A 14,271-nucleotide genomic window follows, 5' to 3' on the forward strand; every position below is an offset into this window, starting at 1 on the left:
CATAAAATTGTAAATAAGAAGTATAAATGGAAAATTGTAAATAAGAAATGTGTACAGCAGCGAATGGCAAGGTAGTCGTTTTACAGAGAGGTCACTTTGTTCCAGTCAGCTCTATTATTTACATCTCGCACTGAAGAGTCAGTGAACAAGATATTGTTTCCACGACAGTGTCGTCTTTTTCAAAAGTCCTTTGCACTGACCATCAAAAGTTCACTGACCAAAGGGTAAGAAATCGTTGGTCTGACGGGTGGAGGAATCCAAAATGGCGGCCATGTGGGACCAAGGGTGACTTCCTCTCTGTGACAGCAGTTTCCTCTGTGAGGGCGGCCTGCAGGGCAGTGTGAGAAGAAGTCTGGCGGTGGGCACCAGCTCACCCAAAAGGTGTTGTGTTCCATGGGCCAGTGCTGGCCAGAAACTCCAGGGTTGGATTCAAGCATGGACAAGGCCCAGTCCAAAGGCCTCCCAGGCCCCTTTCTGGCCCTGGCATCTGTGACTTCCCTGGAGGAAGGCATTCAAGTAACAGCACTGAGGCACATGGATGAGTTGTGTGTGGCCTGGGGCCACTTCCAGTTGGCTTCCAGCCTGAGCCTATCCCCGGGGTCTGAGGTTTAGAGTACAGGCCTCACAGCTCCTTCAGGATGATCTGAATCTTGCCGTCCAGCTCCCCCATGTCCAGCAGGAAGGCAACATGGTTGCTGTAATGCTGGATGATGTTGTTGTCCATGTTGACCAAGATTCTGAAAATGAAGAAATATAGTTGGAATGTAGCAGGGCCCCCCTGTTTCCTGGCCCTTGGCGTGACCGGGAGGATGGAAACACTGCAACTTGAGGAGCAGCAGGGTGTTTCTTCCCCATGTGAGTTTGAGCCTGGGAGGTGTGGCGGTTTGAGTTCCACAAGTCTACAATGTGCCACTCAGGGATGCCTGTCTGGGCCAGAGGACTCCCCGCTCCCTCCACCTCAGTTGAACCCCGAGAGGCTGAGGGGCTTGGCCTCTTCTTCCCACACACTCTAGGTAAGGACCTGGACAACCTAAGAGAGAGAAAGAACCTTCATGGCGGAGCCCCCTGCCGGATCAAAGCCAGAGTGTATCCCAAAGGATACTCCTCTAGGAGATGTCTGCCTGTTGCAGGACCCGCCAAGAGCAGACTGGAGATGATTCTATCAGGTCTTCTCCCTCCTTCCCTGCTAAGCTGCTCAGCATATCACGGAGCTGGGTACATCCATCCATCTACCCATCTACTCCTCCACCCATTCACCCACCCATCTACCTGACCCCCTCTACCCACCCATCAGCCATCTCTAGCATGTGCTCAGGCTTTTTTAAGTGCAGGAGGAAGAAGAATTAGGCCTATATTTTGCCCTCCAGGAGGGTAGACTCTCCCATAGGCTGGAGGAAGAAATCCTAACAACCATGTTACTCTAGTGTGTAGTCAGGAAAATGGAGGTTCAAAGAAGCGAGGGTCACATAGTTAATCAACAGCAGGGCTGAGAGTTGAATCTAGACCTTTGTCTCTTTCCACTGTATTTTTTTTTTTAATAGGAGGAGCCAGAAGAAGAAGAGGGAGTGGGGCAGCTAGTGCCCTATAAATACAAGTTGGGAGGTAGAAGATAAAGGCAAAATACAGGATTAGGGGAAGGTACAGATAATGTGAGATAACTTTTAAGTGGCCCACAGATAGATGTCTGCTTTCCTAAGGACGCAATGAAGGAGGGTTCTGGGGACCATTGTGAGCCTGAAGCCCACAGGCTATGTCCACTGCCTCTGCTCTTTTCATGAAAAAGGTCCGACTCAGGCCCTTAGAGGTGCATGTACTGCCAGTGTCAATGGTAGGATCCCCTGTTTGGAGTTCCTTCATAGACGGATCTTTGTCTGGCTGCTGGAGGCTGGGAGCAGGCCTGAGGAGGCCAGGGTTGGACAGAAGAGTGGGCACTTGTCAATGCCAGGGTGGTTTTGCTCGTTCCCTCTGGTGGCATTTATTGGCCCTTACAGGTGCCAGGCACTGGGCAGATGCCCTGCGTGCAGTAGAGCCTGGCTCCCTCCCGCTCCCAGCAGGGCCCAGAGCTCCTGCCTTTGAGAAAGGGACCCTCTCCCCCCTTGGAGGCCAGTGACCAATGGGCTCTGAGCACAGGAGCCTGTTAGGGACTGTTGTCATAGTTCTTGTCACTTCCTAGCTTCCAGCTGTCTTCTGCCCTGGGCCACATTAAAACCCTGGCCAGCTGCCAGCTGAAAGAAGGTCTTTGTTAATCTTTCAAGCACTCAGTGGTGCTTGTAAAGCTGATGGTATCTGCCTTTCCCTGGAGGACCTTCAGGAGGGCTTTGTGAAGATAAACTAGCTCCCCCACCCCCCTAAAATTTCCTGCCTTAGTTGAGAACTGTGATGAAGCAGCAGCCTTGCCTGGTCTCCCCTCTAACAAGAGGTTTTTGGGGGGAGTGTTCTCATTCAGACATTTTGGACCATCCTAGAGCTAAGATTTTGGGGTCTGTGGGGTGTGGGGCTACACAGTGCCTCTGCAGGGTTGGTAGGTGATGCCCTGGGCAAGTGGTGGTGAACTTATATGGCTTGCCCTAGCAGGCTGTTTGTATCACTGAAAGTTCTAGAAGGGTTGCCATCATTGCCTTAGGCTATGGTACTGGCCCTGGCCTTTGTTTGCCTATTGTTTAGTGATTAGAGGAATAAGCAGATGGCAAGAAAAAAATAGTGAATGTGTGCACAGGTTTCAGGTAGGTGGGATACCTTCTGCCACCACTAACTATGCTGGACCTCGGTTTCCTCATCTATAGAAATAGAGATCCTGTCATCCCAACAGGAGCAAAGGGTCAGTGCTTTATTGTGGGGCATCATTTAGTGCAGCGCCTGGTGTGCAGGCAGTGCTCCTGCTGCTGCTGGTGGTCAAGGAAAAGCCTCGGGCAACTCGGGGGAGGGGGTAGGCCACATCACCGCCTGTACCCTGGGCTCTTACATCAGACATGAAGGCACCACCTGGACCCTCAGCCCGGCTGGGTGGGATCTATGGGGCTGGAGCCACGGGTGAGAGCGAAGTGCCGAGGAAAGCAGGGCAGGAGGTAGCTTCAGCTACAGAGAGTGAGAACCCCGTTTAAAACTGAAACTTGGAAATGTGCACACACGTACGCATGCATGTACATGCATGAGTGCCACTCATACAAAGTAAAATGAGTCCTCTCCCAGGGCTGCAGGGGCGGACACATTCCCTGACCCCAAGCTTCCGTAGGAGTTGGGGCGGGAGCCACAGAGTAAAGGGGAGTGGGCCCGGGGCCTGCTTAGATGGGGCCTCAGCGGGCAAGAACACTGCCTCACTTGGCACAGCCTCAGATGCAGGAAGCCAACAGAGAGTGGCGAGTGATGCCTAAGCCCCTTCCCAGGCTGCTGCTCGGTGCAGCTGGCGTGAGCTGGCTGGGGCAGGACTCAGGTCTGAGCTGGACAAAGGTGGGGGATTTGCCAGCATCCTGCTCCTGGGTGCTCTGGGCTGGGAAGGCAGCAACACATCTTCACTGCCTGGGTCTCATGCTGGTCTGGCAAGGGGACCTAGTCAGGAAGGGCTACAGAAGCCCAGAGAATGACCCTACCTCCCACCAGGGGACTGAAGCCTGGGAAGACAGTCACCACGTGCCACTCCCCCTCTCCCAGCCAAGGGCCTCCTGGGCAGACAGGAAAGGGTGCTACAGTCCCCAAGAACCCATGTGGGTGGCCTGGCACTACGTGGGTCCCTGAAGGACAGAGTCATACTCTCTGGCCTACTCCACTCTGGTGGTGGGGCAGGTCTATGGGGCACCCCTGGCTGGGCACCCCTAACATGACTCCCACTCCCAGCTCTTGCTCCTTCCTGCTCTGACTTCTCTAGCGGCAACCCAGTGGGCCTTCCTGCCTCGGAGCCTCTGTTGCCCTGCTCCTGTCCGCAATCACTGCTTATCACCTGTGAGCCTCAGTTTCTCTAACTGTAAAAAGTGGATGACAAGATCCCTGAGCTTAGCCCCTAACACACAGCGGGTGGTCAGGTAAATGGTATTTGCTGCAGTCATCCTTATAATCCAGTGACTAGGCTATCCAACAGCCTTGGGACTTGAACGTGGGTCTTCTGCTGTGTGACCCTGCCCTTTCCTTTCCACCTATGAGGTCACATCTAAAGATCTTTCTACCTCTGACCAATACTCCTGGCCTTCCCAATAGGTCTGGTCAAAGTTTAATCTCTGCAGGTGGAAGTGTGACTGGAGGCCACAGACTGGTGGGTCCTGCCCCCCCAACTCCGTACCCCGTCAGCTCCTTGGTGAAGCCAGCAGATGAGAGGGCTTGAGGGGGCACTTACCCTCGCTTACACTTCTTGTAGACTTTGCAAATGTTTTCCTCAGGGAGTCCATACTTCTCAGAGATCTGAAAGAGAACAGTAGGGCATTCAGTTCTGCTGTCCAACTGGAGCACTTCCTGATTGTAACAGGTTTTGTGTGTGTGTGTGTGTGTGTGTGTGCGCGCACATGCGCGCATGTGTATGTGCGTGTGTGTGGTTATATAAAGTTAACAACACTATTCTGTCTGTCTGTCTCAAGAGACATAAAGAAGAAAATTACAGCCATCTACAATCCTGTTTTCCTGAGATGAAGACCGTTAATAAATATCTGGCTATGTGCCATACCATTGTTGGTCACGTGTGCAGATATTTGTGTATTCCACATAGGTGGATTTGCATTACTTTTAAAACGTCATCGTCTGATAAATCTTCCTGTATCTTAGCAGACACTTTGCAAACAAACAGCATTTTTAGTGGGTGTGAAATCTCATGAGCATCTACCCCTTCCCTTAGCTTCTGCCTGGGGCCAGCCATTGGGATAGGGCCACCATCCACCCACTAGTGACCTTCTGCAAATTCCTTGTGTGTGAGAGAGTAGCCACCTATCCAGAGATCTGCATGATGCCACGTGCCACTGAGGGCAGCTCCCAACCCTCACTGAGCCCTCCCTCAGTGGCCACTGCCATTATTAGGGAAGCTGAGTGACAGGCTGCTCCCGGTCCTGTGGTGACCAACTCCAGCCCACATTTCTCCTTCAGGCAGGGACTACTGACCCTCAGTGGCAGCTGTGCATGCCAAGCTCCAACAGTACAGGCCAGGGCCTGAGCCCCGAGCCCTGGTTCACTGACTCCACCACACCCCGAACCTCAGAGCCATGCCCAGATGAGCACCCAGTCTGCCGGGCTGTACTCCCAGAGGCAACCCCACTTCTCCCTATAGCTCTTGAGGTTCTGGAGCACATGGATCTGGTCTAGCTCTGCCATTGGACCTGCAAAATGTAACAGGTCTCCTTCCTTCTCTGAGCCTCAGTTTCCTTGTGTGTAAAAATGGGTGCACTAATGGGATGGACCAGAGCGTTCACGTTGTGGACTTCCACTAAGACAGTTATGCAAAGTGCTCAGCCTGGCACTTGGCCAAGTAAGAGCACAGTCAAATGCTGGTATTCAGAACTAGCTGCTGGAAGGCTGAAGCACAGCTTGGTCGGGGCTATAGGGGAGCTGGCCATCTCTGGGCTCTTTAGGATAAGAATCAAGTTCCATTCTGGTGCTATTCTTGACAGGTACCCGTCTGGGCCAGAAAAGTTCTTAAGACTATTTCAGTGGTAATATAGCTAGATGCTATCACGGGGGAGATCTCAAATCAAGCAAAGTAAGAATTTAGGACCTTTCTAAACATAAGGCGAATACATTATACAAAGACGGCACAGTGGGCTGGGGAGATAGCTCAGCAGCATAAGCACCTCCTTGGCAAGCTCAAGGTCCCAAGTTCGATCCCTGGTACCACAAAAAGAAAAAGAAAAGATTGCACAGGCTGTTGTCACAGGCAGTGAGCTCTCTGCATCTGGAAGGACATGACTGAACCACAGGTACAACTCAGATGAGCCGTGGGAAGAGAATGCAAGCTCCAGAAGGGAGCCTGAGCCCTTCAGTTACTGCCCAACCCAAGACTTGGAGTCTGCAGTCAAGTGACATTAATGGGCTTTTGTGAGCGCCACTTCCCGGGGCTGATGCCAAGCAGGGTGACAGTATGGAAGGAGAACAGGCAGCAAAGAGTGGGAGACAGTGGGCTGGAATCACAGTTGGTCACTTCGCATCTCGACCACTGACCTCGGGGGCCATAGCCTCATGGGATTGGGGAGGGGCCGACTGCATCCACTTTTCAGGCTTCTCTGACAAGGTATGGAGCCTGCAAGGGCACCGGGCCTGACAGGACGCCAGACATACAGTTGGCCTTGGCAGAAGGCACCTGAGGTCACCTGCTCCTCAGGAGCCCTTGAGCCATCTCCTCTGCCTTTTCTGAGGGCTTCAGCCTTAACACCAGCTGAGGCACCAGCCACTGGAGGGTCTGTTCCAGGCCTGGCTGTCCCAGCTCTCTGTGCTGGGGGCTGGGGAAGGTCTCAGAGGCTGGGCCTGTACCCCAGCCATGGATGACCACAAACAGGAGGAATGAGACCCCCCTGGGAGAAAGAAAAAAGAGTGTCTCTGGGCCTGGCCTTTTTGGGTTTCACTCCCATTAAAACAGAAACAGGTTTGCAAAGCCAACAAAAGCCCTGGCCTGTCAGACAGCAGCCATCAGATTAAGGAGGATTTATGGTGTGTGCGACTCCCAGGGTGGAGCCAGGGTTCTGGCTGGGAGATAACATCGAAGGCAACACCCCCTCCAGCAGGGCCCCCACAGCCCCCCCAGTGGGCGGGACAGGCAGGCCCCCAGAAAGCCTAGTTCCGGAATGTTCTTTCCCAAATCTTCCTGTGAGAAATGAGACCTGTGGAACCTGGGCTTCTTACCGCATTCCTCAGCCCCTTTAGGTCTGGGGTCTTCAGCATGAGTGCATCAAACACCTCCTCGCTCTCCCTTCGCACGTACAGCAGAACTGAAAACCAATGGGGCGGCTTTTAGAGGTGCCAGGAAAACACTGAGCTCCAAAGTATCTCAAGAAGGGGAATCTAAAACATCTCATTTTACTGTGAGATGGATTTCTGTGGGGGTGCCGTCCCCAGCTGGGAAATGCGCCGCAGGTGCCATGCACACATGCGTGAGAGTGTCCTGATTTTGGCAGGTGTGAAGCTCTGCTCTACCACCTGCCAGCCAGCTGGTATCCTTGCAAAAGCCCTGGTAACATCGCTCAGCTTCATTTTGTTTGGTGCGTGCAGTGGGGAGGGGGCCTACCCCGATTTCAGAGCAGTTGTGGGAACTGCTGAAGGTATTTGGAAACACCGCAGTAAGCTGGCTCGGGGCTGCTGGAAGCTTTTGGTCAAGTACAGCTGCTGGTGGCTTTTTCTACCTACTGGTCAGAGTTTTGGGGGCCTGTCGCCACCCTTCTCAAGAAGCCACAGATTAACCCCAAGGGCATCAACACACACCTGTAACCCCAGCACTCAGGAGCCTGAGGCAGGAGGATCCCTGTGAGTTTGAGGCCAGCCTGAACTACTTTGGGAGACTCTGACTCAAAATAAAACAACCAAAAAATGTAGCCACAGACTTAGAGGGTCAAAACTAGAAAACTAGACTCTGAAACCCCATTCTGTTCCTCCCTGTCAGAGCGTGAGGGCCCTTGGTCAGCATAAACAGGCCTGTTGCCTGAGCCAGCTCCCCTGGGACGCCATGTCTCTACCAGGTCAGAGCAGACAGATGCCTCCAACCCTGCAGGGATGTCCTTACCTACCCTAAGTCTGGGCCCAAACCCTGTCCAAGGGACAAGCGCTCCCTCCTGCCTCCCAGAGGTGGTGACTCTGAAGACACACGGGGTAGATACTACCTCTCTGAAGGTCATCTTCCTTGGCCTGCTTGGAGGGCAGTGGCTCAAACTCCTCGGAGAAGGGCGAGCAGGTGCGCTTCAGGGGCAGCCTGTGGGGGTGACAGGGAGGGCTGGTGAGGACCTGCTGGGCTTTCAGGGGCTCTGGAGGTGGGCCAGGCCTTGGGGGCAGGGGTACAAGGCAGTGGAACTGCAGGGAAAGAAACGGGTCTGGGGCTGGACAGCCCAAGTTCACGTCTCAGCTGTGCCACACACTAGGCCTGGGACCATGTTCTTTTGCCTCAGGTGACCCCGCGTGCAAAGCAGGCAGTGCAGAAGCGCAAATAAGCCTTCAGGAAATAGCTAAGGAGGCCGCAGGAGGTAATGACAGGCACAGCATGTGGTCTCCATCAAAAAATTTTTTATCTCGGACATCAACATTGATCCTTTGGAAAGCTTTAGGTCAGGCGTAAAGCAACAGCGGAAGAAGGGAGGATTGTGGGATTCGGAGTGAAGCAGGGTTGGGTTCCTGCCCTGCCTCTGCTCCCTAACTGCTGTGTGATCCCTGCTCAGAGCTGAAGTTTCCCAGTTCCTGAGGGCCTAACTCAGTGGTGGCGAATCTACGGTGTGCTGCAGGGGCCTATTTGTGTCACTGAAGGCTCTGAAGGGCTCACCATCACTGACCTAACTCACGGGCTGTCTGAGGTGGCCAGTGCATAGTTCAGGGTGAAAGCACTGTATATAAAGTGCATCTGAAATGTTCAGGGAGGCGAAGGGACTGCCAGGCATGGAGGCCGTGGCTGGCCAAGGACAGGGCCAGGCCCCTGTGGTGGAGCGTGTTAGGGGAAGGGGCTAGGGTTCCACCCCAGCCCCCTCGGCTCAGCACCTCTCCACCCTACTATCCCCAGAGGCTTTTTCTTTCCCTTTTTACAAGCGGGTGTCTCGCCAAAGATTCGCCAACTTTTCACATAAAACAAACTCATAAAAACCCAGGCAGTTTCAGGGAGGAAGTAGCTGAGTAGAGCTTGGGGGCTGGGCAGAGTCGGTGGTCTCTTGTTCAGGCTCCTGGCCCTGGCTGGGGTAGCAGAGGGGAAGCCCGGCTGAGGCGAAGGCAGGCCGAGGACAGCAGAGGGGTGAAGGGGCAGGTGGGGAGTAGGGCCCTGGGTGGTTTCTCTGGTACCTGTTGGAGCCGCCGTGTCCGGCCGAGGGCACTGCCTGCAATGAAGAGAAAAGACACTTCTATGTCGGGGGCTCCCTGGAGGGCCATGCCTTGGGGAGAGGGGGTGCCATTTCAATGCCTTCTGCTTGCTCAGATGAGTCCCCTATGAGTCCTCTCCTTTGCTGGGCAAAGGAATCACCCTGCTAGAGGGGGCGCCACAGATCTGTGCAGAGCAGTGACCACCGGGCCAGGAGTGGAGCTGGTCCTGCACCAGATACCTGGGCAGTGCGAGCTGAGGCAGGGGTGGGGAAAAATGGAAGTACCCTATGGACACCAGGGTGCCTGGAACTGCTGCTGCTACTAGAGAGAGTGGGGGCAGGGACACGAAGAAGCCTTTGGGAGTGCCAGAGCCACATCAGCACAGGAAGCCCTTTGTACTCCATAAGCCTCCCCTTGTCCTTCCTTTCCCCCCACCCAACCAGGGATTGAACTCAGGCCCTTGCACTTGCCAGGGAAGCGCTTATTCCACTGAGCCATCTCCCCGGCCTCTCCCCTTGTCCTGTCCTAAGTCAACACACCAAACACATCTTGCGCTCTGAGGCCTGTTTTCACAAACGTTCCTGCTGCACCAGAACAGTGGGAGGGAAGAAGTACGCGGACTGACAGAGGCAGAGACAGGCTCTGGGCCCTTGACTCAGCTGCTGTGTGCCCCTGACTAGAAATGGGGACAAGCTGGGTCTCCCCACAGGGCTGGGCCTGAGTGCGATGATTCAGTCTAGCTCTCAGCCCAGTCAACTACTGGCTCGGCAGGTGCTTGTAACAGCTCCCCTGCCCTGACAGGCGGCAGGGCATGGGTGCCCCAGCCAGGCTGCTGGGCCCAGATCCTAGCTCTGCCACTTTCTAGCTGTGTCACTTCGGGGGGGGGGGTGGTTCCTTTATTCTTGTACCAGAGATCAAATTCAGGACCTTGCACTTGCCAGGCAGGTGCTTATCCCTGTGAGCTATCGCCCTGGCCCTGCAAGGGGTTCTTAGCTTCTCTGTCACCACTCCTGGCCCACAGGTCCAGGGAGACGATACTCCTGCCATGAGAGGGCTGCAGTGCAGGCTGGAGGGATGAAACACAGGACCTGTGCATCAGCTCTGCTCTACCGTTGCCATGGCAACCGTCCATGGTGGATGTGGGGCTCAGATATTAGAAGCTCCCTCCTTGCGTGCTTCAAGTATTAACATTTTGATGCTACAAGGTGTGTTTCTTCAGTCCAGCAGCTCACTGGATTCACATGTACACACAGGCTTTCCCTTTGTGTGTATGTGTGGTGCTGGGATTGAACTCAGAGCCTTGCACATGCTGGGCAAGCGCTGTACCATGGAGCTACACCCCCCAGCTGCTGTAGACATTTCTTTTCCCCGGGATTCACTATGGATAGTTCGAGTTTGATTTTTTTTTTTTAATGGTAGGCCCTAGAAATATCTTAGTGGGCCAGTTCTGACAAGTTGCGTTTACTCCCACTTCCAGGCCTGCACTAAGGTAGGGCCCACCACAGGCCAAGACCCTCTCCCATGCCCTCACCCTTACCCCTCCAGGGCGCTGCAGGCTGGAGAAGTGCACATTGGGGATGAAAAGCACAGGTGGGGTCTCCAGGTCAGCCTCGGGCCGCAGGTAGGTGGTCTCATTGCCCCGGAAGCCCGACAGCAGGCAGCCCTTGAGGCCTGGTAGAAAAGGAAGCCGCTGAGCCCCGAGTTCCTCAGCTCAGGTCCCAGCCTCCCCATCATCTCCACCTCTGCTCCCCTACCCCACCCCCGTGAGCCCCTGGCCTATGTCCACTGACCGCTGTTGCTGGAGTCCGGACACTTGACCTTCCTCCGGAACTGCTTCCGCTCGTCATCTCGCATCTTCCTCTCAGCTCCCTGTGGGGAGAAGCAGAAGTCACCAGGGGGCCTCCAGAGGAGTTGGCTACTTTCCTAGTTATTTGCATCCTCAGTAGGGGCCAGGCTTATGGTGCCAGTGTTTCTCCACAGGGAGACCAGGAAATGGGAAGAACCCAGTGTGTGGTCCACTCCCACCCAGCCTGGCCCCACCTTCCTGAGGTCAGCACAGGTTTCGAGACACAGAGAGTAAGAAGCAGTTTAGAAAGACAAGAGAGCTGGGCAGGGCAGGTGGGGTGGAGAAGGAAAGAGAAGCTGGGACGGGCAGAAGAAAGGGAAACTTGAGGAAGACTGGTAGAGAAGAAGAGAGATGGAGCAAGACTTAGAGAGATCTAGAAAGCAATATGCTGAGATGAGAGCCCCAGGAGTGTGGAGACAGAGGAAGATGTGAGGAGAAAAAGACAGTGGGGAGCATGAAGACAGAGCTATCAGAGAGGAGATAGAGGCAGATGGAAGCAGGAGGCCAGCGCCGGCCCAGGCCTCTCCTTCCCAGGGCTCTGTGGAAGGGATGCCCACCTTGTCACAGAAGATCTTGATCTGACAGACAGCACGGTGCACCAGCAGCTCCGTGCCAGAGCCACAGTCATAGGTGTCGATCTGCAGGTTCAGGGGGACGCCCTTCACCCCCTTCTGTGAGGAGAAGTCTGTGCTCAGGCAGTTGACACCGATGAATACCTGAGGACAGAGCAGGGTGCTGGGTAAGTTAGTCAGGCTCTCTGTGGACCCAGTAGGTGCCCTTACGCCTCATGGGGACCCTGGAAGTAAACATCACCACTCCTCTTTTACAGACCGGAAACTGATGCTTAGAGAGGTGGGCAACTCTCCCACGGTGACAAAGGCCACGTGTGGTGGGGCTGGGGCTGACTAAGCTCAAAGTGCAGGCCCCTCGGCCACTGGGTGAGACACCCCCAGAAGCTCACCAAGAGCAGTCCACCCTGGGAGGGGCACGAAGGCACTTTCAGGGACTGGAAATTCACAGCACTGTCTTTCTGCATCACAGTGTGCACCAAGGACATTACTTTATGGCTGGAGAAACATCGCCACTCCGCCCTAGGCCCCAGCTCTGGCGTCCTGGGCCTCCAGTGAGGGAGGAGTTCACTCTCTTCATCCGGATCCAGCCCCCTCACAGCAAGAGAGCCATCCTGGCCCTCTCCATCCTGCGGCCATGGAGGCTCTGAGCAGGGACATGGTTACTGAACTTCCCCAAGAGGCAGGGAAATGACGTGGGATTACCCAGACCCATGGTAGGAAGCTGGGATCCGACGCAAGTTCATGGAGCCTCGCTTCCCTATCTACAGAACAGGGGCAATAACACCTGTCCTGTGTGGCTATGAGGGTAAGTTCTGACTGCTTTTATGCTGTGACTGTTGTCAGAGGGACAGCTGAAGTCTCAACCCACAGTGGATGGTAACTGGTCAGTCTCAGCTGGGCTATCCCAGATGACCATGCCTGCTGAGCCCTGTTATTTGGGCTGTTTCCCTTGGCAATGACTCTGACCTGAACAGCAGCATCAGGGCTAGGGTGGGGTGCCTGAGCAGACCCCCTTCTTGGCTGGCTGTGGGGCCAGGCCCCCAGGCACATGCCAGGCATACCTCCCCCTCACCCGACCAGCCCACACCTGAGAGACCCGAGCCTGGGGCCCAAGAGGTGGTGAGAAAATCCCCACCGAAACCCACCTCTCCCTTCCCACGAAACTTTCCCACCTCCCCGAGCTGCGGGCCCAGGCTCCTCCTCCAGCCTGCTCTGTGTGAATAATAACAGCCCCTGCCTTTGGGCCTCCCTTTGTGTGTTCTTTCCCCTCATCTTCTGTGCACAATCGTCGTCCCCGGCCTGCCCAGGCCAGGGATGCCTTTGAGATGAACTGGACCCCAGTGAGTGACACAGCCTGGTCCAGAAAAGGAAAGGGCAGATCCAAGACCACCCAGACCCTGACTCCGGGAAAGAACAGCGTCCTTTGCACCAGGCCAGGTCTAAGCAGGACCCAGATGCCCATGAGTGCCCAGGAAGCTGATGGCTGGGCTCAGGCTCGAGACTGGAAGAATGGTAATGGCATAAGTACTGGCATGGGAAAACCACTGGCCGCTTTGCCTCCCCTCCTCCACACTCTCCCCAGGGCCTGCTGTGGAGTCCCTGCCACAGCCCTGGGGGGCGGGTTGCCCATGGGTTCCATCCTGCAGGCTCTAGAAGCAGCAGGACTGGATTTGAGCCTCAGTTCCCAGACTGCTAAGCCTTTCCCCTGCCACAGTCTGCACTAGCCAGGAAGCCACCAAACCCTCAGTGGCTGCCATGTAACCTTGTGTGAGGCTCAGCTTTTGCATCTGGTACACACTGGAATGGATTAATAACAGCCACCACTTGTGTGCCAGGCCATGTTCTACTGTGCAAACTTTGGTGCTGCGATGGCATGCTTATCTCATGGCCAAGAACACAGAGCTCAGAGGGACCATCTCACACGTTTACTAAGTGCAAAAGCAGACTGCAGATCCAGCCTGTCCGGGCTCTGGTCGCAGAGCCCACACTTCCAGCCGCCATGCCTCCTGCTTCCGCCTCCAATAGCACCCCTCACGAACCAAACGGCACAGCGCTCTGTGTGAGCAAGCCCTTCCCCCAGCATAGCAACTCCTGGGCAGCCGACCCACCCTAGCCACCACCCGGCGCTGACCTTGGCCTCTTCACTGATGTTCCACATGAAGGACAGTGCGTTGTAGGCCACCTCCTCGATGTGCTGCACCGTGTTGAAGTTCTCTTTGCAGTCAGCTGCAATCATGGGGGACATAGAGTCAGGAGGGACGGGCCCCAGGTGCCATGGGGAAGGGGCATTAGGAGCTGCACCTCCCTCCTCTCGGTGGGATGTGCACCCTGCACCCTAGGAACAGCGAGCGCATCAGGCCAGGAGGAAAAGGGACCGCTGTGACCCAAATCACATGGGGAGACAGGGCCTGCAGAAAGAGCGGCTGCCCAAAGCCCCAGAGGAAGCTCAGCTCTGCCAGCAAGGCCAGGGCCCCATTGATCTGGGAGGAGGTTGTTCTTTCCATGAGGATTGAAACATGGGATCTGTATCTCTCAGATACAGCAGCAGTCGTAATACAGTAATAACAGCAACAATCATGGTGGTAGCCGCAGTGGTTAAACTAGTTATGCTTGTAACCACCCTGTATCGAGCACTCACATAAAGACCAGCTGTCATTGAGCCTCACAGCTCCACTATGAATATTCAGTCTATGTACGAGCAATATGAAGCTCAGAGAGGCTTGGTTGCTTGCCCCAGGTCACAGCTGATGAAAAGTGCTCAGATGCGCTTGGCTCCTGAGCCTGCGTCCCTAACCACTCTGTTGCCCAGCCTTGAAGATGTGTCACTGAATGGTCCCCTGTCTGTGTCTTGTCTTCAAGGATACACGGCTTCCAAGCAGAAGTCAGCACTATGGGCAGGCT

General features: G+C 54.9%; 1 protein-coding gene across 1 annotated transcript in view; it reads right to left on the minus strand.

The window, feature by feature from the left end:
* Nucleotides 1–14,271, minus strand: part of Grhl3 (grainyhead like transcription factor 3) — a 32,417-nt gene continuing 18,146 nt past the window's right edge. Inside the window, exons 8-16 of the mRNA XM_004637597.2 lie at nt 13,502–13,596; nt 11,356–11,514; nt 10,743–10,821; nt 10,490–10,623; nt 8,935–8,969; nt 7,779–7,867; nt 6,808–6,893; nt 4,325–4,389; nt 1–737 (exon numbers count right to left, since the gene is read on the minus strand). Coding sequence (XP_004637654.1) covers nt 623–737; nt 4,325–4,389; nt 6,808–6,893; nt 7,779–7,867; nt 8,935–8,969; nt 10,490–10,623; nt 10,743–10,821; nt 11,356–11,514; nt 13,502–13,596 — 857 coding nt within the window. The 3' untranslated portion in view covers nt 1–622. The remainder of the gene's footprint in view (nt 738–4,324; nt 4,390–6,807; nt 6,894–7,778; nt 7,868–8,934; nt 8,970–10,489; nt 10,624–10,742; nt 10,822–11,355; nt 11,515–13,501; nt 13,597–14,271) is intronic.

The sequence above is a fragment of the Octodon degus genome, unplaced genomic scaffold (genome assembly GCF_000260255.1).
Source record: "Octodon degus isolate 3935 unplaced genomic scaffold, OctDeg1.0 scaffold00092, whole genome shotgun sequence".
NCBI classification, from domain to species: domain Eukaryota; kingdom Metazoa; phylum Chordata; class Mammalia; order Rodentia; family Octodontidae; genus Octodon; species Octodon degus.